Raw genomic sequence first — 25,893 nt, 5'->3', positions numbered from 1 at the left:
TCCCTATTTGTTAAAATCAAGTCTAGAACAGCTTCCCCCCAGTAGCTTTTTCAACTTTCTGCAATAAAAAGTTGTCTGCAATGCAGTCCAGGAACTTATTGGATCGTCTGTGCCCCGCGGTGTTGTTTTCCCAACATATATCTGGATAGTTGAAGTCCCCCATCACCACCAAATCTTGGGCTTTGGATGATTTTGTTAGTTGTTTGAAAAAAGCCTCATCCACCTCTTCCGCCTGATTAGGTGGCCTGTAGTAGACTCCCAGCACGACATCACCTGTGTTTTTTACCCCTTTTAGCCTAACCCAGAGACTCTCCACCCTTCCGTCTCCTATGTCCATCTCCACCTCAGTCCAAGTGTGTACATTTTTAATATATAAGGCAACACCTCCTCCCTTTTTCCCCTGTCTATCCTTCCTGAGCAAACTATACCCATCCACACCAACATTCCAGTCGTGTGTATTATCCCACCAAGTTTCAGTAATGCCAATAATGTCATAGTTGTATTTATTTATTAGCACTTCCAGTTCTTCCTGCTTATTACCCATACTTCTTGCATTTGTATAAAGGCATCTAAGATACTGGTTTGATCTTGCCTCCCAGCTTTGCCCTGACCCTCCTTCCTCTCTGCCATTATAGCCCGTGCTCCCTCCTGTTTCCAACCCATCTCCCAGGTCTTGCTCCCCACTTACCTGTGGGCTTTGCTCACCTGTCCCCGTTGAACCTATTTTAAAGCCCTCCTTACTCATCCCTCTGGCTCCACTCTTTATCTTGTCCTTGGGGCATCTGCCTTTGCTTTAGGGTCGTCAATCTGCCATGCGGGTGATTCTGATATTAAGGTTAGTGCCTCTTGACTTCTTCACTCCCCTCTTGACCATCCGGCCCATCAGTACTGGCACCTCCTGTCTCTTCTCTGTTAGCTGCCAGACATTCTTCACTCACACACACAACAGTAAATAATTTCAAAAGCAAGAACTGCAGCCACAAGACGTCTATACTTCTATAAACAATCATTAACACGTAAGGCAAAGAATAAAACCAGAACAACAACTTCTTACTAATTCAAAGCTAACAAAATAAGAAAAATGGAGCACCGTTTACTCGAGACAGTTTCTCCTCATTAAGCTTTTGGCCTACAGTGTGAGGGCCCTGGCTGAGGGTGCAGGCTTTGGGGTTGGGCCAGGGATGGTGAGTTTGGGGGTGCAGGGTGCCCTGGAGCTGTGGCAGGGAGAGAGGACTCCCCTTCCAGTCCTCTCTAGCTGCAGTAGCCCGTGGCTGGGGGAGAGCACCTCTCCCCACACACGGCAGCTCTGGGGCTGGGGGAGAAGTGACTCTCCCCAGCCGCAGCAGCTTAGCGGGAACTTAGCCCAGGAACTGTGCCAGGCCAGGCCAGGCCAAGCTGAGGCTGGGGTGGGGTCTGGTTTGAAGGGCTGTAAATGGAGGTGAAAAGCTTGCACTTCTCAGACATTGTAATCTGAGAGGGATTGTCTCTGTCTGGCCTAGGGAGGAAGGGAAAGTCCCACCCTTCACTGAGCTGGTCCATCGTTACGTACATACATGTATTAGTGGTCCGGTAGAGTCTGTGGGATACTAGTACTGTGCTTGGTTGACAATAAACCTGGCTGGGTGCCTTCGTTCCTTAGCAGATCTTGTGATCATTGGGCGTGCCTGTTTGTGCATGGCTGCGGCGGCACACAGAGGGAAAACACACACCCAGAACCCCCTTATTCCCAGTGCCCCTCAGTCCCAACCCACAGCCCCCTCCTCTACACAGTGTTCTTCAAGCCCATTCCACAGCCCCTACCTTCCCCCCAGCAGCAGGTGATTCTGACTCATTCAGGGAGTTTTTCTTGCTAGGTTTTTGTGTGTGAGTCAGCTTGTGGATTTTACAGCATGTTGGACATTTCCATATTAAATAGAAAGCTCTGCTCATCTCTTCCCCCGCCTTCTCTTTTCTCTTCATAACTGGAGCTGGGAGCATTTCATTTCTTAATTCTCCAGGAATGAGATGTATGTGTATAATATAGATACTTTCAACTTACTTTTTCCCCTTTGTGCTTAGAAATTGAAAACTGATTATTTTGCCAACCAAAACCTGAAATAATTCAGAAACCAGAAGAGAAGACCAACAATACATTCAAATCAAAGTGCCAGAACAGAGCAGGACAGGATTTTCAGCAGAGAATTTTCAATTTCGGGGGATTTTGTTTTCCCAGGCAAACAAACCTCCCCAAGGGAAGCACAGAGAAATGTTTCACTTACCTGCTTCAGAACAGCTTGGCCTAGACACTCTGGCTGTGTTTCACTGTCATGGGCTTGCTGTGGATGGGGCATTTTAATTAATCTGGGGGGAAGTCCCAGGACATTTGGAGGAGGTTCTGAGTATGTTACCTTTGGAGATAAAAGCTGGACTCCTGAACTTTTTTTAGAAATCTCATATTTCAATTGGTTTTATTTCAAGCAGGGATCCAATCTGGCACCTTAGGAAGGTTTTTGGTTGCAGGAAGGGTTGATCTGTCACTGCACCAAAGTGGGTAAGATGGGTGTTTGGAAGGAAGGGGAGAAGATTAAACACATCTGATGAGGATAGGATTTGAATCCACAAATGCAGAGCACAGTGGAGTAGCAGTCTATTACCGTAACCACTTAATCTGAGCTGCTCAATAACTGACAGCCCAGCAGAGGTAGGGACAATGAGGCATTTTAAAATACATTAGTGGAAGCAGGGTCTGAATGAGCTCCCCCTCACGTCTAGTGAGGAGCTGGGGGAAAGACTTCAGAAACCGACCGTGTTTGTGCAGACCCACCTACTCCGCCTAGCTACGCAGCATGATGGGTGGGCTTTGCCAAAAGGACCAGTTTTCGCTGGTGTTGGGTTACAAATCACTCAGTGCAATGAGATTTTGTTCTCCTTATTGCATGAGTAAAGGGCAGCAGAGCTTTCTTACCCTGATTGAGAGGTTACGGGAGTGAGGTTATATCTTTTATTGGCCTGCATACAACTGATTGAAGGGGCCACCCTAAACTGAACCTTACTTGCTGACCAGGGGGAGAGGGACACCAAATGCCAGGGAAAGTAAGGAGAAGAAGGGGGCAGATATTCTCGTGTGCTAAGATGAGTTGTGCCTGAAGTGTCCTAGACATGCTCTTACCTGTTCAGTGTTTGCACAGCCACCGCAGAGACTTCTGAGGCGGGCGGCAAACCCCTGTGAACACATTTCTGAATGTTGGGTCTGCACTAACCCACCTGCGCTGGGGTACTATGGAGGGCCGGGGGGAAGATGTGTTAAAGGGGCATTTGCTTGTCAGACTTTCCCACTGTTAGGTGGGAAACTGAGGCAAAGGACACTGCCCAATGCATTGTGGGGTTGGGGTTTTGCTTATGGTTGCAAGCTTTTACCTACTACTCCCCCAGCTCAGACCCTACTGCCACCCCACAACCTGCTGGCAAAGCCCCTAGGAGTCCTGGGACAATGCCCCCAATTCGGCCCTTCCCTCTACTGCAAATCCCCCACAGATCCCAGCTGGGTATGTGGCAGCCACAGCTCACTGAGGAGCTTCCCTGGCTGATTCTCTTCTGTGCCTGTGCAAAAGCAGCTCCTAATTTCTTCCTTGTTAGTATAGGGTGAGTGTCCCTGCCTGTCCCGTAGGAGACTGGTGTCTGATTCCTCGATGGGAAAGCCAAGCTTTTGCTGCAAACTGCTAACTCAGATCTTCCTGCTGATCAGCCCTGAGCCAGGTCTCCGTGCTGCAAATTATTCCAGCAACTGGGAAGGTAACTACAGCAGCCCACAACACCAGCTCTGGCAGCTCTTTGCTTTCGCTGGGACACGATGTAAAAAGAGTATCACTGTTCTGTCTGTTATTACATGAAACCACTTAAATCCTACTTTTGTTTAACTTAATAAAATCACTTTTGTTTATTAATAAACCCAGAGCAAATGATTAATACCTGGGGTAGCAAACAGCCGTGCATATCAGTGTTATAGAGGGTGTCAATTTATGAATTTACCCTGTATAAGCTTTATACAAAGTATAATGGATTTATTTGGGGTTTGGATCCCAGTGGAAACTTGGTGTCTGGGTGCTGGAGACAGGTGACCTGTTGAGCCATTTTCGGTTAAGTCTGCAGCTTTGGGGATGTGGTTCAGACCCTGGGTCTGTGTTGCAGCAGGCTAGTGTATCTGGCTCAACAAGGCAGGATTCTGAAGTCCCAATCTGGCAGAGAAAATGGGCTCAGAGGTAATTTCAGCACATCAGGTGACAGTCCCAAGAGGGTCTCTGTGATCGAACCCATCACACCACTCTATTAATCTCTCCTCATAAGGAAGCCTTTCCATACCCCTAATCAGTTTTGTTGCCCTTTTCTCAATATATATATTTGAGATGGGGCGATCACATCTGCACACAGTATCCCAGATGTGGGAGTACTATGGATTTATATAGAGGCAGTATGATATCATTGCTGGAACACAAAAGATCTGTAGCAGCAAAAACTGACACAAATCTTTACATTCGCACTTTCTCCCCTCAGCATGGTGCAAACAAGACAAGGCGCTACAGACGCGTGTTCCCCTGGTTTCTGGCTTCCTACAGCTCCTCACATAGTCCTGTCCCCTGCAGTGTGTTCAGGGACCTGCTGGGATTTGGGAATGTGATTATCGCCCAATGTGACTGACATTAAACCAATTCCGGACAGGGCAAAAACACATCCCTGCATTGGCCGGGAATCGAACCCGGGTCAACTGCTTGGAAGGCAGCTATGCTCACCACTATACCACCAATGCATCTGGCAAAAGCAGCTCTCCCTGGTGCTACATGTACTAGCAAAATGATTCATTCCTGCACCACTAATGAGCAGGATGGGTGGACAGGCAGCAACCTGTCAGCTCTGAGCACAGACAGGTTCCCACAGTGACTGGGGATGGAGGTGCTACATCCCAGAGGGAGGTGTCACCAACCCCACCTCTCCCCACAGAGAAGGGAAACAAAGATAAATGACCAGAATGACAAACCTTAGCCCCTTTTAAAGTAAATGTTTGTGTTCATTTCCACTACCTACAGAGGGGTTTGTCGCTGATTCCAGTCTCTGCCAGGATATGGGATGATTCAGGCTGTCACTGAGCTGAAGAAGAGAGATGGTTTTAACAGGGATGGCTGCCTGGTCTTAAGGGTGTTTGTCACCTGGTCTGGGTGTTTGGTACATGGGTGCAGTCCCTGCTCCTGGGCCTGTCCTGCGCAAAATAACAAAACTTTTCTCCGAAAGGAGATGGGCACACGAGGTCGCCAGGACACAAGGAATGTAACAACACAATTCCTCTATGAACCATGACTCTGATAAGTGATTGATCTCCCCTCGCTTTTATATTGTGGGTCTTTGTCCCACCTCTGTTGCACCCCATGGGAGGGGTAAGAAGTGAGGTTGTGCTACGGGCATTTCTTTGATCTTTTAGCATTTTATACCTTCCCCCCACAAGTCCCTTTGCCCCTCCCGACTGGTTGCTTGACTTTGCCGTGAGATAGGAGTTGAGGCAATCTTAAAGTGCACTCTGGGTAACTCTGTGACTCCTCTTACCTGTTCCCGTTACACGAACAAACCCATCTGGCTAGGGAGAAGCAACATACACAGTGTCTTTGTTCACATGTGTTCGGATAAGAGTATCAAAAGGGGGCTAATTTAGCTACAACGAGTCAGGAAAAAGATCTTGGAGTCATCGTGGATAGTTCTCTGAAGATGTCCACGCAGTGTGCAGAGGTGGTCAAAAAAGCAAACAAGATGTTAGGAATCATTAAAAAGGGGATAGAGAATAAGACTGAGACTATCTTATTGCCCTTATATACATCCATGGTACACCCACATCTCGAATACTGTGTACAGATGTGGTCTCCTCACCTCAAAAAAGATATACTGGCACTAGAAAAGGTTCAGAAAAGGGCAACTAAAATGATTAGGGGTTTGGAGAAGGTCCCATATGAGGAAAGATTAAAGACGCTAGGACTCTTCAGCTTGGAAAAGAGGAGACTAAGGGAGGATATGATAGAGGTATATAAAATCATGAGTGATGTGGAGAAAGTGGATAAGGAAAAGTTATTTACTTATTCCTATAATACATGAACTAGGGATCACCAAATGAAATGAATGGGCAGCAGGTTTAAAACAAATAAAAGGAAGTTCTTCACACAGCACACAGTCAACTTGTGGAACTCCTTGCCTGAGGCGGTTGTGAAGGCTAGAACTATAACAGGGTTTAAAAGAGAACTGGATAAATTCATGGAGGTTAAGTCCATAAATGGCTATTAGCCAGGAAGGGAAAGGAATGGTGTCCCTAGCCTCTGTTTGTCAGAGGGTGGAGATGGATGGCAGGAGCGGGATCACTTGATCATTGCCTGTCAGGTTCACTCCCTCTGGGGCACCTGGCATTGGCCACCATCGGTAGACAGATACTGGGCTAGATGGACCTTTGGTCTGACCCAGTATGGTCGTTCTTAAACCCCAAATTCTCCCTCGGGCTGACAAATGAACCTGGATACTAACGCTGGAAATTTCTGAAATACAGACTTTGAACAGCAAACCCGGTCTCTATGCCCCCCAGGGGGGTCTTTTTGGTTTTGGTCATTGCATTTAGTCTTGTACATACCACAGAGAATGTTTTTTAAAAAAGCCAAACCTTCCCGTCCTGATCTTCCTTGTCCTGGCAAAAAGCTTCCAAGCAGCACTGACTTTGGGAAGTGTTAAATGAGATAAAACGGATCAGATGAGGTGACCGAGCGGTTAAAGTGATGCTGATAATCCGCATAGATTTGAATCCCATCCTCAGTGGATGGTTATGGTCTCTACCCCTCCTTCCCATAGACCTATCTTCCGTTTGGTACCCAGCCCGTCCCCCAATGATCCTTCCTACCCACAAAACCCTTCAGAAAACAACGAACCTCATGGCTGGATCTGTGTTCTCAGCTTTGCACACTCCCAACACAAACCAACCTTCTCAGGCGGGGGCAGAGCCAGGGGTGGGATGGTTTAATTTTCCCTGCCAGGCTTAACAGCCGGGCCAGGCCGGCCTCCTATGCTACACTGAAACCTCTCCCCCTGGGGCTGTGAGGGGCCCTCAAACACAGCCAGGGTGTGTAGTGCCCAGACACGTGCAGGTGAAAGGCCCGATTCAGCTGCAGACAAGTACGATTTGCAGCTGCCTCTGAGGGAAGTGCCTGTGTCCACATTGGTGCTGAACTTTGGTTTGTGGTTTTATCACAGGAACACAAAAGACTCTGTAGCAGCAAAAACTGTCACAAAGCTTTATATTTCCACCTTGTCCCCTGAGCACGGTGCAAACAGGACAAGGAGCTACAGATACCTGTTCCCTGACTTTCTGCAGTGACACAAGGATGCTTCCTACAGCTCCTCACGTAGTCCTGTCCCCTGCAGTGTGTTCAGGGACCTGCTGGGATTTGGGAATGTGATTATCACCCCATGTGACTGACATTAAACCAATTCCGGAGAAGGCAAAAACACATCCCTGCATTGGCCGGGAATCGAACCCGGGTCAACTGCTTGGAAGGCAGCTATGCTCACCACTATACCACCAATGCATCTGGCAAAATCAATTCTCCCTGGTGCTACATGTACTAGCAAAATGATTCATTGCAGCACCTCTAATGAGCAGGAGGGGGGGGGGCTGGAGGCAGCCTGGCAGCTGTGAGCAGAGACAGGTTCCCAGAGGGACTGACAGATGGTTTTAAGGGTCTTCGTCTGTCACCTTCTAGTGGGTGTGTGGGACATGGAGGCAGCCCCCGCTCCTGGGTCTGCTGAGGACATAAAGTTTCTGTGCAAAATAACAAAACTTTTCACCAAAAGGGGGGGAGGAAATGGCCATACGATGGCGCCAGGACACAAGGAATGTAACACAACACGATTCCTCTGGGGCAGTGACTACCAGGTGATTGATCCCCCTCTCCTGTATCCAAACAGCTGCTTGGTTTCCCCTGCCAGGCTGACTCAGTTCTATCCATGGTGACACTGGGACTGAAGGATTAGATCCTATTATTAAAAAATGTAAAAAACCAATTTTAGTCTGAACCTGAGCTCTCTGTCTTGACAGGCCGGTGTCCCCAATTCCGTTCCAAAGGCTCTTCCAGGAACGCGCCGGGGACCCTGCACTCCCGGCGGGAGTGAAAGGAGAAACCCCCAGCTCTGGCCTTAGCTCCAGGGTGAGGGGGAATTGACTTCTTTGCTGCTGAGAAGGGAGTCAGGGCAGTTCTCTGGGGAGCAGCGTTCCCAGCCTGAGACCCTCTGGGGCCTGCAGGGTTAGTCTGGTCCTGAGGACACCCGGCTGCTCACTGAGCTGACCCTCAGGAAAGGCAGCGGTTTGGTGCCACACTTCAGCCTTGTCTGAGCAGCGCTCCGGGGCATCCCCCAGGATAAAGACTCAGCGTTGCCCACTCTCAGGAGTTTGCCGCAAGTCTCAGGAGAATTATTGTTTTCCCTAAAGCCCCAGCTCCTGGAGTCAAGTGGCTCTGTGACGGTTTCAGCCTTCAGTTGCCAAGATAAAGGAAGTGTCGAGCCCTCCTGGCTGTGCAGAAAGCTACCGAACAGGCCCCCGGTGCATGCCAACAGCTCAACAAGCAGAAGGCAAATAAAAAGACACCCCCCCAAAGCGATTATTTGTCTCATCTCATGATTTTAAAGCCAATCTCGTGAGTTCTGAACATTTGGGGTTGGCCATACTGCAGACCTATTGCCGAAACCCTCCTACCCCATCCAGTGCACCCAGACTTTCCCAAAGCATCGAGTCCTTCTTCTGTCGGACGCCTGCCTGCCACTGGACGTGCTTTTCCACAGCCAGTGAGTGTCCCCAGGGCTGAGTCCCCCAGGGCTGCCTCCTCCCAACAGCTCCTCCCCTCACACTGACACCACATGGACCCTCGTCCCAACAGCCCCTCCCTCTCACAGAGACACCCCATAGCTCTCCTCCCCACAGCCCCTCCCCCTCACACTGACACCCCATGGACCCTCCCCCTTACAGCCCCTCCCCTCACACTGACACCCCCATGTACCCTCCCCCTCACAGCCCCTCCCCTCACAGTGACACCCCTATGGACCCTCCCCCTCACAGCCCCTCCCCTCACACTGACACCCCATGGACCCTCCCCATCACAGCCCTTCCCCTCACACTGACACCCCATGGACCCTCGTCCCAACAGCCCCTCCCTCTCACAGAGACACCCCATAGCTCTCCTCCCCACAGCCCCTCCCCCTCACACTGACACCCCATGGACCCTCCCCCTTACAGCCCCTCCCCTCACACTGACACCCCCATGGACTCTCTTCCCCCCCCCCCAGTCAGCAATGTAGCGGCTCTGGGGCTGCCGGACCCGCGCGGGGGCGGGGACCGGGGCTCGAGGTCTGGGCTTGGTCCGTCCCCACGCAGCCCGGGGCGGGGCTCGGCCCAGGAAGGGGCTGGAGCAGCCGGGGCGGAAGCCGGGGAACAAAGGGCAGAGACGCGGGGCAGCCCCCGAGCGGGGCAGTACTAGCCGCTGCTCCCCGGGGGTCCGTGCTGGGGGGGGAATTAACCCCTCCCTGCCCGGCGGGGGGGGTCTCCAGCTGGGACCAGCGGCTGCGGGTGAGTGAGAGAAATGCTGGGGGCGGGGCAGGAAAGTGTCTCTATTTGCACGGGGGTGGGGAGGCTGAGGGGGGGGTCCTCAGACCTCACAGCCCCCGGGGTCCAGCTGCGCTCAGGAGCCAAACGGAGGGGGGAAGGGCTGAAAAAGAAGCCGGAGGTGGTGGAGGAGCCAGGGCTGCTGATCGGAGAGGGAGGGAGTTTGGGGGGGGGACACCCCTTTTTCTGGACCAGCCGCTGTTGGGGAGAGAGCCAAGCTGGGCACAGAGCTGGGCTTCAGGCCTGTGTGTGTGTATGGACCACTCGTGGGCAAACCCTTCGTGCCCCGATTTAACGTGGACATAAAATACCTTCAGATCCAGGGGTGAGGGGGCTTTTTCTCTCCTATTCAGGGGTCGGCAGCGTGTCCGCAAGTGTCCGTGGTGCAAATGTTGAGGCTTGTGGGGGGGCACTCTGAGCAGCTTCTCCGCAAGCAGCTCCCCCATCCCTGAGACCTCCGTGAAATAGGGGGGCCCAAAGCTGACCAGCCGCTGCTGGCACGGGGGGACCCCAGCAACACGTGTGGTGGAGGGACCCCACCCTAGCTCCCAGCCCCACAGGGTGGTGGGTCCTCTCAACGTCCAGCTGTTCCAGATGGGGGTGGAGGCAGGGCGCTGGACCCTGCTCCATCTCCAGTTTGTCAGGGTTGTTTTTAGTCAACGTCAGGGACAGGTCACAGCTTGTGTGAATTTTTGTTAATTGCCTGTGACCTGACCCTGATGTCGATACAAAATATTCAGGACAAAATCGTAGCCTTAGTACTGACATTTTCCTGTCTTCACTGGCAGTACCTCGCCTGATGCAGCCTACGACTGCATTCGCCTTCTTCATGCCTGCCTCACATTGGCGGCTCGTAGTCACCCTGTGATCAACCAGTACAATCAGGTCTTTCTCCTCCTCTGTTGCTTCCGTCTGAGACATCCCCGGCTTATAACAAAAAGCTCTTGTTGTTAGTCCCTAAGTGCATGACTTTGCACTATTAAATTTCATCAAGGTCATCCAGGTCTTGTGTGATATTCTGGGCCTCCTCTGTACTGGCAATCCCCTCCAGCTTTGCGTCATCCACAAGTTCTGTTAACACGCTCCCACTTTTTGTGCCAAGGTCATAGGCTGTGACTCTGGGTGCTCTGGGGCTGGCCAGCCCCCTCCCCAGTCAGCTGGGGCAGGAAGAGGCGGGTGAGGGGGGGCCTTGGGGGAAGGGGTGGAGTGGGGGCAGGACCTGGGGTGAAGCAAGAGTCGAGCACACACTCCTGGGAACTCAAAAAGTTGGCACCTCTGGCCAGTCATTAATAAAAATGTGAAATAAGATTGGTCCCAAAACTGATCTCTGAGGAACTCACTAGTAACCTCCCTCCAGCCTGACAACCCACCCTTCACTGTGACCCCTTGTAGTCTCCCCTTTAAGCGGGTCCTTATCCACCTTTCAATTCTCACATTAATCCCCATCTCCTCTGTTTTAATGAATGGTTTCCCATGTGGAACTGTCCCAGATGCCTTACTGACATGCAGGTAGATTAGATCCACTGCATTTCCTTTGTCTAAAAAATCAGTTACCTTCTCCAAGAAGGAGATCAGTTTGGTCTGGCATGATCTAACTTTCATAAAACCATGTTGTATTTTATCCCAATTACCTCTATGTCCTTATCTACTTTCTGTCTGGAAGTTTGTTCCAAGGCCTTGCATACAGTTGAGCTCAAACTCACAGGCCTGAAGTTTCCTGGATCACTTTCCCTCCCCCCAAACGCTTTCTAAAAAATAGGGACTATATCAGCAATTCTCCAGCCATAGGGTACAACCCTCAATTTTACAGTCCTGGTGAGAGGGGTTGGGTCTGTTCTGTAATCAAGTGACACAGCTTTTTCCCAGTGTAGAATCAGAGAAATGTGGGGCTAGAATGAACCTCGAGAGGTCACCTATTCCAGGTCCCTGCACAGGCGGAATCAAGGAAACCTAGATCATCCCTGCATGTGTGTCCAACCTGCTCTTAAAAACCTCCAGTGGTGAGGATTTCACAGACTCCCTTGGTAACCTATTCCAGTACTGAAGTAGCCTTTTTCGCAACAGTCGTCTGTTTGACCTAGTTTTAATTTGTGATCCACCATAACCCCCAGAGCCTTTTCTGCCTCGTCAGTTGTTCCCCATTTTGTAGTTATGCATTTGTAGCAGTTTCCACTTCTCTTTACTGAATTGCATCATGTTGATTTCAGATCAGTTCTCCAATGTGTCAACATCATTTTGAATCCTAATCCTGCCCCCCAAAGAACTCCCAGCTCCGCCCAGCTTGGTGTTAGCTGCAATTTTATAAGCATCCAATCCATTGTCCAAGTCATTCATGAAAATTTTGAATGGTACCAGACCCAGCACTGACCCCTGTGGGGCCCCACTCATAGAATCACAGAATATCAGGGTTGGAAGGGACCTCAGGAGGTGTCCAACCCCCTGCTCAAAGCAGGACCAATTTCCAACTAAATCATCCCCGTCAGGGCTTTGTCAAGCCTGACCTTAAAAACCTCTAAGGAAGGAGATTCCACCACCTCCCTAGGTAACCCATTCCAGTGCTTCACCATCCTCCTAGGGAAATAGTGTTTCCTAATATCCAACCGAGACCTCCACCACTGCAACTTGAGACCATTGCTCCTTGTTCTGTCATCTGCCACCACTGAGAACAGCCGAGCTCCATCCTCTTTGGACCCCCCCTTCAGGTAGTTGAAAGCAGCTATCAAATCCCCCCTCATTCTTCTCTTCTGCAGACTAAACAATCCCAGTTCCCTCAGCCTCGCCTCATAAGTCATGTGCTCCAGCCCCCTAATCATTTTTGTTGCCCTCCCCGGGACTCTTTCCAATTTGTCCACATCCTTCTTGTAGTGTGGGGCCCAAAACTGGACACAATACTCCAGATGAGGCCTCACCAGTGCCGAATAGAGGGGAATGATCACGTCCCTCGATCTGCTGGCAGTGCCTCTATTTATACAGCCCAAAATGCCATTAGCCTTCTTGGCAACAAGGGCACACTGTCAACTCATATCCAGCTTCTCGTCCGCTGTAACCTCTAGGTCCTTTTCTGCAGAACTGCTGCTTAACCAGTCGGTCCCTAGTCTGTAGCAGTGTCTGGGATTCTTCCGTCCTAAGTGCAGGACTCTGCACTTGTCCTTGTTGAACCTCATCAGATTGAACTAAATGAACTAAAGCCTGTTCGGAAATCTCTCCAGTTACCCTGGCCGGCTGCAAAATAACATCCACGTTTTCTTTCAGTTCATTCCAGCCTCCCTTGGGACAGGACAGGGAAATGGCTGAGATGGAGCCTGTTCAGGTAGGGATCACGGGGGAGTTGCTGGTGGGTTGTTTTTGGAGGGAGAGGGGCAGTAAACAGCTAGGAGGTGGGAGTATCTGAGGAGTTTGGTCTGGAGGGAGGGGGACAAACCTGCTGGAACTTGGGGTCTAGATTCTAGGGGCAGCCCCATGGGGATTGAGGGAGGAAATGGCACTATTGTGGAACAGGAAACAAACCTGGACAGGGCTAGAAGACGGTCTGACAATCCCAGTGCTGGAGCATGACCCTTCTAGTCAGAGGCTGCAATGAAGGGGGCATCCACCAGTGAGGCCTGCGGGAGATGCCCCGCTCCCTCCTACACACACCCCCATCTGCTGTTATTGGGGGAGGTGTTGGGATTCCTACTGGGGGCTGCCCCTTGACTTGCCTGGGGGCTACATCAGCTGTATCAGCCCCCTGGCTAGTAGGTGAGTGTGGAATGTGAAGACCCTGCCCCCTATCTCTGCTGGATGTCCCATGAGACCCCAAACCTTCATTCTCCCCGGCCTGACTCACAGGAAGGCTGGCAAAGGCCCATCCACAGTCAATGTCCTGGTTAATGGGAACCATCAAGATGCCAAAGCAACATTAACGGCCCACACTGCATAGTTACAATAGGCCCTCAGAGTTATATTTCCTATTCCTAGTTTCAGATACAAGAAAGATACATTCATATAAATAGGATGATCACACTCAGTCGATTTCAGAGTAGCAGCCGTGTTAGTCTGTATCCGCAAAAAGAGCAGGAGTCCTTGTGGCACTTTAGAGACTAACTAATTTATTTGAGCATAAGCTTTCATGGGCTGCAGCCCACTTCATCAGATGCATGCAGTGGAAAATACAGTAGGAAGATATGTGTATACACAGAGCACATGAAACAATGGGTGTTACCATACACAGTTAAGGAGAGCGATCAGTTAAGGTGAGCTATTACCAGCAGGAGAGAAACAGAAACTGTTTGTAGTGGTAATGAAAATGGCCCATTTCCAGCACCTGACAAGGAGATGGAGGGAACTGGGGCTGGTAGGAGGGGAGATAAGCATGGGGAAATAGTTTTACTCAGTAGATTATAAACTTTGTAATGATACCTTACAAGAGACCTTTCGCATGAAGCATATTCCAGTTACATCATATTCACACTCATTGGCCTGTGTTCATAACATCATATGGAGTGCGACGTCCCAGAGGGGTGAGGGTCTCTCTCTCTCTCTCCCCTCACCCCGATGCCACCTGAGGAAGGTGGAGGTGAGTGTAGCGAGTTCCCCCTGGGGTGCCACCTGGAAATGGGGCACCACTGATCTCCCCTGACCCACCAGCCTGGGCTCCCTTTTGCGCTGTACTTCTGTGACACGCCGCAAAGCCCTCTCTAGGCTGCACTTCCACCAGCATTCACACAGATAGAGACACACCCAGGCGCAGTTACCTCACCACAACACCCTCACTTCTGCGCTGCGGCCTTCAGAGCTGGGTGGCCAGAGGGTGGCAGCTGCAAAGCCAGAGAGGGCCCAGTTCTGAAGGCAGCCGTGCAGAACTAAGGGTGGCAATATCATGACCCCCCTACAATAACATTGTGACCCCTTCCCCAACCCTTTTGGGGTCAGGACCCTGAGAGAGACACCACTGTGACACTTCGGATTTAAAGATCTGAAATCATGAAATTGACAATTTTTAAAATTCCCTGACCGTGAAATTGACCAAAAAGGATGGTGAATTTGGTAGGGCCCCGGGTATGAATCTGGAGGTGGAAGGCAGTTTGGGTGAAAGTGACCATGAAATGGCAGATGTCATGACTGTAAGAAAAGGAAGGAGAGAAAACAGGAGAATAGGGACAATGGACTTCCACAAAGCAGGGTTCAACGCCGCTAGAGAGCTGGCCGGTAAGGGGGAAAGGTGTTAAGGAGAAGCAGCAGTTCCTCAAGGAGAAAATATTCCTGGAGCAACAGCTAGGGTCGCCAACTGTCTAAACACACAAACCCAAACACCTTTGCCCCACCCCCTTCCCCAAAGCCACGCCCTCCCCCTTTTCCGAGACCCCGTCCCCACCACTCCACACCCCCTCCTTCTGTTGCTCCCTCCCCCCACCCTTACTCACTTTCACTGGGCTGAGGCAGGGGATTGAGGTGCGGGCTTTGTGATGGGGCCGAGGGGTTTGGAGTATGGGAGAGAGCTCCAGGCTAAGCCTGGGACAGGGGTTTGCATAAAATTCATCCTAATTATGATATAATTATATCATACTAATATCCCTGTGAAGAATATGGGGTGCAGTGTCACAGTGGGATTCTGCTGCCTGCCTGTCTCCCTGAGCGTCTGTGTGGTTGGCCCTCCTCCCCTGTGAATTGTGGGGCTGTGACTGGGGCAACAGGTCCTGAGGGATGGGCTCTTGCTCTTTCAGGGGCCGGTGAGCTTCGAGCAGGTGGCTGTGTATTTCACCAGGGAAGAGTGGGCTCTGCTGGACCCCGCTCAGAGAGCCCTCTACAGAGCCGTCATGCAGGAGAACTACGAGAATGTGATCTTGCTGGGTAAGAATTCCCATCCCCTCCGTTCTTAGAAGGGGAAGTGACTAGTTAAGGTTCAACATATCCTGCGATGTAACCTTAACTCTGCCCTGTTTCAGCATCACCTCAACATGCCAGTGACACACACACCAGTACCCTGTACTCTGCTCTGGGGAACAGAGCCCAGGAGCAGAACAGCACAGCACAAAGTCTAACGTCGTCTCTTGGCTAAGGCAAAACTTGGGTTCAGGTCTGGCATAAAGAACAGAAGCTGCCTGCCCTGGCCAGCACTCAAAAACAGACTCCAACGAGAAACTGCAGAACTAGAATTTATTTGCAAACGAGACAGCATCAAATTAGGCCTGAATAAAGACTGAGAGTGGATGGGTCACTGCAAAAACCCTGTTCTTGCCAGGTTCTGTGATCCTGAAAGCAGGCAGAGCCTGATGTCTGTTCACAGCCTGACTTTTACTAACGTTGCTTTATACGCGCAGGGCCTGACCACTACTTTATGTCAGGCCCCAGGCCTCACACCAGGCCTCTGATATAGGATACTACGCTGTCCTTGGTCCCCTCCTCTTCTTCCTCTACACCTAATCTCTGGGTAATCTCATCCACAAACACAGCTGGGGACTCACGGATCTACCTCTCTACTCCAGACCCGTCTCCTTCTGTCCAAACTGAAATCCCAGCCAGTCTCTCTAACCAGGGGACACCAACGCAGTGCCCATGGGCACCATGGTGCCCGCGGGGGCATCTAAATGCTCCCGCGTCCTGGCCAGTGGTGGAGCATCTGCTGAAATGCCGCCGAATTTCTGCGGCATTTCGGTGGCGACACCTCATGATGACACGACGTCATCGAGAGGCATTGCTGCCGAAATGCCGCAGAAGTTCAGCGGCATTTCAGTGGATGCTCCACCACAGCAACGGTCCTTCATCTGGTGCCCACCAGATGAAAAGGTTGGGGACCACTCCTCTAACATCTCCTTTGGAAAGCCTGTCCATCAGCTCAAACTCAACAGTTAAAACGGATAAAACTAACCTCTTAATATTCCCCGCAGCCATCTCACCATCTCTTTTTTTTTTTCTCTATCGTTGTGGAAAGCATCACTGCCACGCAGGCCTGTATCTTTGACAAAGACTCCTCCCCGTGTTCTCATGATGTGTCTCCATCTTGGATTGTCTTTCTGCTGAATGTCCCTAAACTATGGCCGGTCCTACCCATCCACAGAGCCGAAATTCTTGTTCAAAGCTCTCATCGTCTCCTGCCTCAGTTACAGAAACATCGTTTACTCTGACCTTGACAAGTGCGAACGCAGAAGAAAACTCCTATAAAGCTACCGCATATGACCTATGAGGAAAGGATGAAAGAACCGGGAATGTTTAATCTTGGGGAAAAAACCTGATAATGGTCCTCAACTATGTTAAAAACTGTTATAAAGGGGGACAGTGATCATTGGTTCTCCTCGTCCACTGGGTTAGGATAAGGAGTAATTGACTTGATCTGCCGCAAGGGAGGTTTGGGTTGGCTAGTAGGAAAAACTTTCCAACTATAAGAATCATTAACTACTGGAATAGGTTACCAAGAAAGGTTCATAGAGTCATAGAATATCAGGGTTGGAAGGGACCTCAGGAGGTATCTAGTCCACCCCCCTGCTCAGAGCAGGACCAATCCCAACTAAATCATCCCAGCCAGGGCTCTGTCAAGCCTGACCTTAAAAACCTCTAAGGAAGGAGATTCCACCACCTCCCTAGGGAACCCATTCCAGTGCTTCACCACCCTCCTAGTGAAATAGTGTTTCCTAATATCCAACCGAGACCTCCCCCACTGCAACTTGAGACAATTGCTCCTTTTTCTGTCATCTGTTACCACTGAGAACAGTCTAGATCCATCCTCTTTGGAGCCCCCTTTCAGGTAGTTGAAAGCAGCTATCAAATGCCGCTCATTCTTCTCTTCTGCAGACTAAACAATCCCAGTTCCCTCAGCCTCGCCTCATAAGTCATGTGCTCCAGCCCCCTGATCATTTTTGTTGCCCTCTGCTGGACTCTCTCCAATTTGTCCACATCCCTTCTATAGTGTGGGACCCAAAACTGAACACATTACTCCAGGTTTGGACTCACCAGTGCCAAATAGAGGGGAATGATCACGTCCCTCGATCTGCTGTCAATGCTCCTACTAATGCAGTCCAATATGCCGTTGGCCTTCTTGGCAACAAGGGCACACTGCTGACTCATATCCAGCTTCTCGTCCACTGCAATCCCCAGGTCCTTTTCTGCAGAACTGCTGCCTAGCCAGTCGGTTCCCAGCCTGTAGCAGTGCATGAGATTCTTCCATCCTAAGTGCAGGAAGAACTCGGGTTTTTGTTTCATTCTCCCCACCTGAAAAGCTGGCTACCAGAAGACAAAAAGCCTTTGTAGAAGGATGCTCCTCCTGCTTTTTCCTCACTTATCTGAGTTTCCTTTGTGTCCCTTCCTGCTCCAGAGCATACTTTCCTTTATTTAGGACAGACTAGTTTGCCAACCTGTTTGGGCAGGGCTGTGGGTTTTGGAACAGGTGATAATAACTTTCCGACAGGGAAATGTTACAACTTCACCTATAACTTTGCCACACACCTTATATCAGGACAATACTGAGCAGCACGTTGTGAGTTTGCAAATGATCCCTCCCAAGGCGTACTTTGCACAAAGATTTTTACAATAGGGCGTGGGGTGTGAATCCAGGGGTGTGTTCGGTCTCAGACTTGCTAAGAGGTGGGGAAATCCATATCCTTCTTGCTCATTGTTTGCAATGTGTCAGCGTGTGGGCAATTGGAGCTACCAGGGTATTCTCAAAAGCTCCGTTGATATGGAACCTAAAGAACAGACAGAAGAGACCCATGTCTGTCTCTTCACCTGCCCTGAGAGGAAACAGCCCTTTTCTAACCACGAGGGAGCAATGCAGCACATTGGGGGAAATGAGGCACAAGCAGGAGTCATACAAATATTACAAAAAATCCCCCACTTTGTCAGAGCCCCATTAAACTAAACCATATTATTCCGACCGTAAACACCCCAGTAGCCCAGTCCACATGCAGTGTTCCTATCTGCAGCAGTCACAAACCCTCTTCCCCGCAGGCTCCTGGAGTCCGTCCATCCTGAAGTCACCTGACCTGATGCTTACTTTTCACATTCTCCTTTTCTAGGGGAATTAGAGTCTGTTAGTCCTAAATTCTCCAGCCTTCCATGTTCATACCTCCCACATCCATTACAGCTCTCCTGACATCTACTGCTCCTGACAGCCTGCATTCAGTGTCATCCCCGCTCCCTCCTATTCCTCACTACGCTGCACCCCACCAGCCCATGCTCGCCAGTCCTGGCTTCCCTCTCTCTCTCTCCTTCTTTCTGGGCCTCTGAGATCAGCAAGAAGCATTTGCAGGGAGCCGTCGCTCTGCAGGACATGGAGTTACCATCTCTGTGTTCTAGGAGCCCCGTTGATGATGAGCGTCTGCCTGGTGTGTGTTCCTGACACAGATGGAGGTAGTTAAAATGCCCCCATAGAAAGTGTGTCCTGCACCTCTGAGCACAGGTGCTGACTCTGTGGGTGCTCTGGGGCTGGAGCACCCAAGGGGAAAAATTGTAGGTGCTCAGCCCCCACTGGCAGCCTCACAGATCAGCTTCTCTCCCTCCCTGCCAGCACTCCCGCCCACCGCAATCAGCTGTGCAGTGGGTGCAGGGTGCGCTGGGGGTGGGGGAGGAGCAGGGACAGGAAGTGGCACGGGAGGGGTGGGGGTTTGGGGGAAGGGGTGGAGTAGGGCCAGGGTCTGGGGCGGAGCAGGGATGAAGCACCCCTCCCACCCTGGAAGCATGGGGCATTGATGTCTCTGCCTCTGAGCATTTGCGGGGCTGCCCTGGGATTTTATCCTCAGCCCATTTCAGAGCAATAAAATCATGACACTTTTTGGTGACAAATGAATTCCCCTCATCTTCCTGAGCAGGGTTTCCAGTATCTAGCCCTGACGTGAGCTCCCAGCCACAACGAGGGGAAGAGCCGTTGGTCCCAGATCTCCAGGGCTCGGAGGAAAGGGAGAGCATCTGCACTGGTGAGGCATCATTAAACAAACTCAAAAACTGTCCATGCCTGAAGGAAACAGCTGGGATTCCCTACAGAGACCTTGTGAGCTCTCCGTGTCCAGCATGTGTCATACGCTCACAGCCAATACCACTCCTGGCTTCCCACCCACCCTGACTGACCCCTGGCAGTAGCTCCCTCCCTGACCTCCTTTCTCCCAGGAGTTTTTGGGTGAGATGTGGCGGTAGAATTGATCCTCTCCTGACTCCTCATGGGGAAGAGTTTGTGGAAATTCAGTTCCAGATTTTTTTCTGTCTCTCTAGCACAGACTCTCTCTTTTCCATTCCTGTTTCTGAGGTTTCCCTCTCTATCCCAGCAGGTGATGGGACGGTGAGTGAGAAGAGAGAGCAGAATCCTAAAGAGGAAGATACTGAGCAAGTCGAACTGCACAGGGCATTATCACGAAGAGCCAAAGGGAACGTGCCTGGGAATTGTGAGCAGGGAGATGGTTATAGACATCTGCAAAGGCCAGAGCAGCAGCCGGGAAACCAGACAGAGGAAAAAGTGGGTAAATCCATTAATTGTTGGGACACTTACAAAGATGTCAAGGAATCCCCAGCCCAGCCAAGAATCCTCAGGGGAAAGAGAAACAACACAGGCACAGAGTGTGGGATAAACGTCAGTAGATGCTCAGACCTTATTAACCATGAGGGAATCCAGACAGGAGAGAAACCCTATGAATGCGGTGAGTGTGGGAAAACCTTCACTCAGAGCTCAGCCTTCATTACACATCGTAGAATTCACACGGGAGAAAGGCCCTATGAATGCTGTGAGTGCGGGAAACACTTTGCTCAGAGTTCAGCCCTTCTGATACATCAGCGAATCCACACAGGGGAGAGACCCTATGGATGCTGCGAGTGCGGGAAAAGCTTCAGTAACAGCTCAGCCCTTATTACGCATCAGAGGATCCACACGGGGGAGAGACCGTATGAATGCAGCGAGTGCGGGAAAAGCTTCACTCAGAGCTCAAACCTTACTATTCATGAGAGAATCCACAGAGGAGAGAGACCCTACGAATGCTGCGAATGCGGGAAAAACTTCCCTCGGAGCTCAGCCCTTATAAGGCATCAGAGAATCCATGCGGGGGAGAGACCCTACGAATGCCGTGAGTGCGGGAAAACCTTCACTGAAAGCTCAGACCTTCTTATACATCAGAGAGTCCACACAGGAGAAAGACCCTATAAATGCAGCGAGTGCGGGAAAAGCTTCACTAAGAGATCAGTCCTTGTCACGCATCAGAGGATCCACACCGGGGAGAGACCTTACGAATGCTGCGAGTGCGGGAAAAGCTTCACTCAGAGCTCAGCGCTTATCGCACATCAGCGAATCCACAGAGGGGAGAGACCCTACGGATGCTGTGAGTGCGGGAAAAGCTTCACTGACAAATCAGCCCTGGTTGCCCATCAGAGAATCCACAGCGGAGAGAGACCCTATGAATGCAGCGAGTGTGGGAAAAACTTCACACGTAACTCGGCCCTAATTACGCATCAGAGGATCCACACGGGTGAGAGACCCTATGAATGCCATGAGTGTAGGAAAAACTTCCATCAGAGCTCAGCCCTTACTTACCATCAGAGAATCTGCCGGGGCAATAACCATAATTAAGACCTTGTCTATGGCTGTCGAAAAGATTTTTTCTTTAATACTTTTGCTAATTCCCATATAGTGACCCTCAAGGCTGTTTGTACCCTTTGCTTCACCGTGGTCCTGCAGGTCCCCCAGGGGAGTTGCCAACTTCTGCCTTTTGTAGCTCAACCTTCTTTTAAGTGAAGCCCAAGGTTCTTTCTACCTACTCCATTGTTCTATCAATAGTGAGACTGTACGTCCCGCCTGCCAGGAATGTCCTTCAGACACAGATGGGGGAAACAGGGACAGGGCTGCCCAGAGGATTCAGGGGGCCTGGGGAAAAGCAATTTCAGGGGCCCCCTTCATTAAAAAAAAGTTACAATACTATATTCTTGTGGGGGCCCCTGCGGGGCCTGGGGCAAATTACCCCACTTGCCCCCCCCCCGCCCCTGGGCGGCCCTGAACGGGGGTTATCTCAGCTAGCTACATTGAGGTAAAATATTCATTTCCACTGTGATTCTTGAGGCATTCACTAGCTGAACTATTCTTGCAGGAAAGACCTGACCCGTGTCTCGATGCCCAGGTTATAGAGAATGTTTCCTCGTGACATGACCTAACCTCTGTCATTGTCCTAATCTCAACAAACCTTAAGCATCACATTTATACTCTGCCTCCCACTGCAAAGCAATTGGTAAAGTCACCGGGTCCCAGTTGTTGTCACGTTGCTCTGAGTTGGGATGAGTAGCAGTTATGTTTGGTACCTTTATCCTCATTTAAAATGTATTTAACTATAACAAGGAGCCTGAGCAGGGGGGAGAGTGTCAATTCAGCGTCTGTGGTGCTGGAGGAGATGGGAGGATTCCCTGATTCCCCCCCCCCCATCAGAGTTACTCTGTCCGAGCCATGTAGAATTGATCTTTTCCACCTTCAAACTCTCCGCCTCCCAAAGGGTTACGTGATGAGGGGTTCTCAGCTCACTCTTTGATTTCCTTGATCCTAAATCAGACTCATCAGGACTGGAGCAGAAAGTGTCGCAGACCCAGATGAGGAATTCGAGTGTGTCCAAAACACAGTCTGATCATTGAGTTTAAATGCCGCTCTCCGTCCTTTTGCAAAGCAGCTTCTGGGCTTTTTCCTGCTGAGTGTGGACTGTTTGCAGATTAGAAGTTTGGCTGTTCCCCCTCCCCCACTATGATGAAGCTAAAACTTTCCTAAATAACATGATGCAATAAAAGGAGACAGTGCTGAACAAAGCACCTTTGAACATATCCGAGAAGAACACAACGTGAACCCCTTGTCCTGACTGTGAGTCATCAGATATAATCTGCTCTGGAATTTTACTTTATCTAAAACTGAAAGTGTCTTATTCCTCTGTGTTGTGGATTTTTCTCCCTTTCCTAAAGGCCGTTTGGTTACATATTGGGGCGCTAGTTTTGTTTGAGAGAACGTAGCTCAGATTTACTGGGGACTTTGAGACAGCTGGCTATCCGGCAAAAATAGCCATTTATTTTATTCTTGCTTTTCTGCCACCTCGCCATGATGACAGTTCGGTCAACTCTGGAGATTCTAATGCAGTTCGATCAACACGGGAGAGTACTCCAATAGGACATGCTACCAAGCAAACATTCGTGTTTTTAATTCTCCACTTTGAAATGCTGAACAACAACCCACTCCAAATTCTACAACGTATTGAAGGAGCTACATGCGATCACTGTATTGTTCAGTTCGTTAGGCCGATATTATCTCAGGTGACCCGAGGATAAAGTACCACGATATGTGGCTTGGAGTTTTACCATATGCTCACGCAGTTGGTTCCCAAAGCAGTTATGAACCAGGGCCTACAGAAGGTTACGCCTGCAGATATCTCCTAGCTAAGATTTTGACTGATTAAACATTGTCCCTAACTATGCAAATATGGAGGAAATAGAGGCAGTGTTTGTGTTGAACTAACCCTCTGTAAGTGCTGCAAAGGAGTGTAAAATGAAATCTGTGTTGCACATGAGATAGCTGAAGAAAAATAACTATTTTTTTTAACAGAAACTCTGCCTGGTGTAGCTTACAGAGAGTCCGATTCAGGTCTGTGTCTGGTTCCTAACAGAGACCTGTGCCACCAGAGAGATCGATGCCTAGGCTCCTGGACAGTAAATGGGGAGAAACTGGCACCTTGGAATGGGATCCACAAAACCTGTCATGCTAGGTGGCTTCTCACCTAAGGTAGCCAGGGGAGATGCCAGCCCCCTGCTGTCCCTCCTCATCACCTCTCCACCCTCAGCTTCTTGCTTCTCCCTCCTCTCCCCGACAGCTGGATTTACGGCCACAAGGGAGCAGCAGATCATCTGGTTCTGACCTCATGTATAGGATAGGCCACCGACATCACCCCTCAACTGTGCCATGGCCGGAGAACAGGAGGGACCCAGGTGCACCAGTGGCTGACGCCCGTGCAATTGCAAAAACACGCGAATGGCGATGTGCCCTTGTTGCCAAGGCATTTGAGATTCGTTGTCCCAAATCAGAGGGAAGTGGAAATGTGTGAGGAATTTTATACCCTCAGTTGATAAACGAGGTAAAAATTGAGTGGAACACCATATGCATGTTTGGGAATTAGAGAGAAAATGGAGGGAAAACATGCAAGGACTTTATATCAAGCAATAATCAAGAATTTGACAAAATCAGCAACCTTGGAGAAGATCTGATGTTAATATATCGTTAGATGGGAAAATCTCAGGGGATAATATCAGTCACAGATAATTAGAGAAAAACAGGGCAATATTTTTAAGGATGCTATGTCACTATTTTAGAATTAAGGAGTAAGTGGGGGTGAAAACCTATTTATTTGTTCACAGAGAAAAACACCAATATCAATGTTCAGTAATTTGAGAGACAGGCGGGGGGCATTATAGAGACGTGATCAAGAAACGACAGAAGGAGACGGTTCCCCTTTGGCTGACAATCACACGGCAGCAAGGAGCCCTGGGCAATGCTGCTTTAATAGGGCACAGGATGAGGGTGGATGCGGCCAGTGGGGGAACATTGGGGTCTTGGACCATCACTAGCAGCTGGTGTGGGGAGGGATGCTGGGTTGGGCTGGGTAGGGACGAAGCAGGAAGCAGGTGGGAGACGGTAATCTGGGGCTGGGTTGTCTCCATGGGGAGGACACGTGCTCCTCCCTTTCTATCCTGTACTCTTTTCATGCCCTGTTGCTGGCAGAGAACGGCCACCCAATCCCCACCCCAGAGGCAGGCGCATCTCAGGGTCCTCCTATTCTGAACCCACTAACCCCCTGCCCATTCAGGGAATGGCTGAAGGCATCGTGTTCCCCTCCAAAACAAGGATGATTTGCTGCAAATAAAATGGAGTGGGAAAAGATCCCAAATCAGAGGCAATTTTAAACTGAAATGAGAGCAAAACCTGAGCATAATAGATAACAAAGCAGCACTGTGAGAGAGAAAGGGGAGAACTGACCAGGATTTTATAGCTGTGCTTGATGATTACAGAGAACGGGGGAAGCCCGTCAGGGTGCAGGGGCCACACTGCAGAATGACACCCCCTGGAATTGTCCCTGCGGTGAAGTAACAGCCATGACCCGGCACATCCCGGTTTTTCCCCACCTGTAATTGCGGTACAGAGTGTGGCCATTTTTTCTGGTCGCACTTGCCTGTGGGAGTCTGTCCTTTGCCTAGGGAAGGGGACGCCTGGCCCCTTACTGACACTGAGTGGGGGTTTTGGTTCGCTCTCTCCCAGCACCAAAAGAAAGAGGAAGGGTGGATGAGAAATCAGAACCCTGAGACTGACAGTCCCTAGGGCCAATGGGGAGAGGGCAATGGCCCAGGTCAGCCTGATTGACAGGGCAGGCAGGTCAATGAGGGAGTCAGGAGGCCAGGGGGATCCCGTCCTCCGTGTGAGCTGCAGCTTCTTGGGCTGGAGTAGGGCAGAGTTAAGGAGAGAGGAGCGACCAGAACCGGGGACCAAATCTGTGCTGGGAGCAAAGATGCAGAAACCAGAGCCAGCGGGGCCAGAAAAACCACCCAGGGGGCTGGAGGCAGAGTAGCAGCATCAGTGCTGAGGCCGAGTGGAGCTGGACCTGGAGCAGTGTGGAGCTGGGTGCGGTGAGCAGCTGGGGAGAGCGAGGGGGTCCCTGTGGAGAAGGCCCAGTGTGGGGAGATGCCCCCCAGCCAAGCCAGCCTTGGAGAGGGATCGTAACCCCAATGGCGGGGGTGATGCTGGGAAGAAGAGTCCTGCTACCCAGAGCGTGAAGCCATGTCCGACTCGCGACATCCCTGCAGCACGGCCAGAGCGTGGGAAGGACAGGTGAGGCACAGACAGTGAACGGCCCTTTAACCTCCAGAGACGCTGGTTGTGATGTCCCCGTGTCACTGAGCGGGGTTATTTGTTTTCCTTTAATCTTTCCTGTTTTGCCTTATTTTTTAAATTGGTGGCTGGTTAATAAATTGTATTTGCTTGAACTGCGCGTAATGATCAGTGGGTTGGGGAAACGTGCAGAGCAGAGAGAGCCCCCCGGCGCAGGGACACCCTCGCCCCTGTCCTAAGTGACCATGACAAGGTTGGGGATCGAGCCCCCCAGGAATCCTGGGCCCAGCCTTGTTGGGTTTATGTGGACTCTGCCACACAGGAGGGTGGCAGGGGAGCCCTCTTGGTCGGGCAGGGCTCTGGGTAAAGAGAGTGGGAGCGAGGACTCAGATCCTTCCACTAGCCAAGTCATGCATAAGCCAGGGAAGTTCCCCTCAATACCAGGACCATTCCCCCA

At 50.6% G+C, this 25,893-nt stretch overlaps 1 protein-coding gene and 2 non-coding genes across 5 annotated transcripts in view; 1 reads left to right on the top strand and 2 right to left on the bottom strand.

Moving 5' to 3' along the window:
* The window catches only part of LOC127039381 (zinc finger protein 660-like), a 52,722-nt gene extending 27,131 nt beyond the window's left edge, over positions 1-25,591 (top strand). Inside the window, exons 2-7 of one of the 3 annotated variants that reach the window (XM_050933025.1) lie at positions 12,902-12,959; positions 15,352-15,478; positions 18,917-18,970; positions 19,429-19,533; positions 19,879-21,066; positions 23,166-25,591. In XM_050933025.1, coding sequence (XP_050788982.1) covers positions 12,936-12,959; positions 15,352-15,478; positions 18,917-18,970; positions 19,429-19,533; positions 19,879-21,066; positions 23,166-23,341 — 1,674 coding nt within the window. In that variant the 5' untranslated portion in view covers positions 12,902-12,935 and the 3' untranslated portion in view covers positions 23,342-25,591. Of the gene's footprint in view, positions 1-9,512; positions 9,614-12,901; positions 12,960-15,351; positions 15,479-18,916; positions 18,971-19,428; positions 19,534-19,878; positions 21,067-23,165 lie in introns of those variants that run through there. The other 2 variants (XM_050933027.1, XM_050933026.1) reach the window with 2 other exon arrangements.
* Positions 4,712-4,783, bottom strand: TRNAG-UCC (transfer RNA glycine (anticodon UCC)). The gene has a single exon. It is a non-coding gene; the product is annotated as a tRNA-Gly (tRNA).
* TRNAG-UCC (transfer RNA glycine (anticodon UCC)) lies at positions 7,512-7,583 on the bottom strand. Its single transcript has one exon. It is a non-coding gene; the product is annotated as a tRNA-Gly (tRNA).
* Positions 25,592-25,893: the final 302 nt, after the last annotated feature.

The sequence above is a fragment of the Gopherus flavomarginatus genome, chromosome 23 (genome assembly GCF_025201925.1).
Source record: "Gopherus flavomarginatus isolate rGopFla2 chromosome 23, rGopFla2.mat.asm, whole genome shotgun sequence".
In the NCBI taxonomy this organism is placed as follows: Eukaryota; Metazoa; Chordata; order Testudines; family Testudinidae; genus Gopherus; species Gopherus flavomarginatus.
Note: the sequence above shows the minus strand (reverse complement) of the source record. Positions and strands in the feature narration are given on the sequence as shown.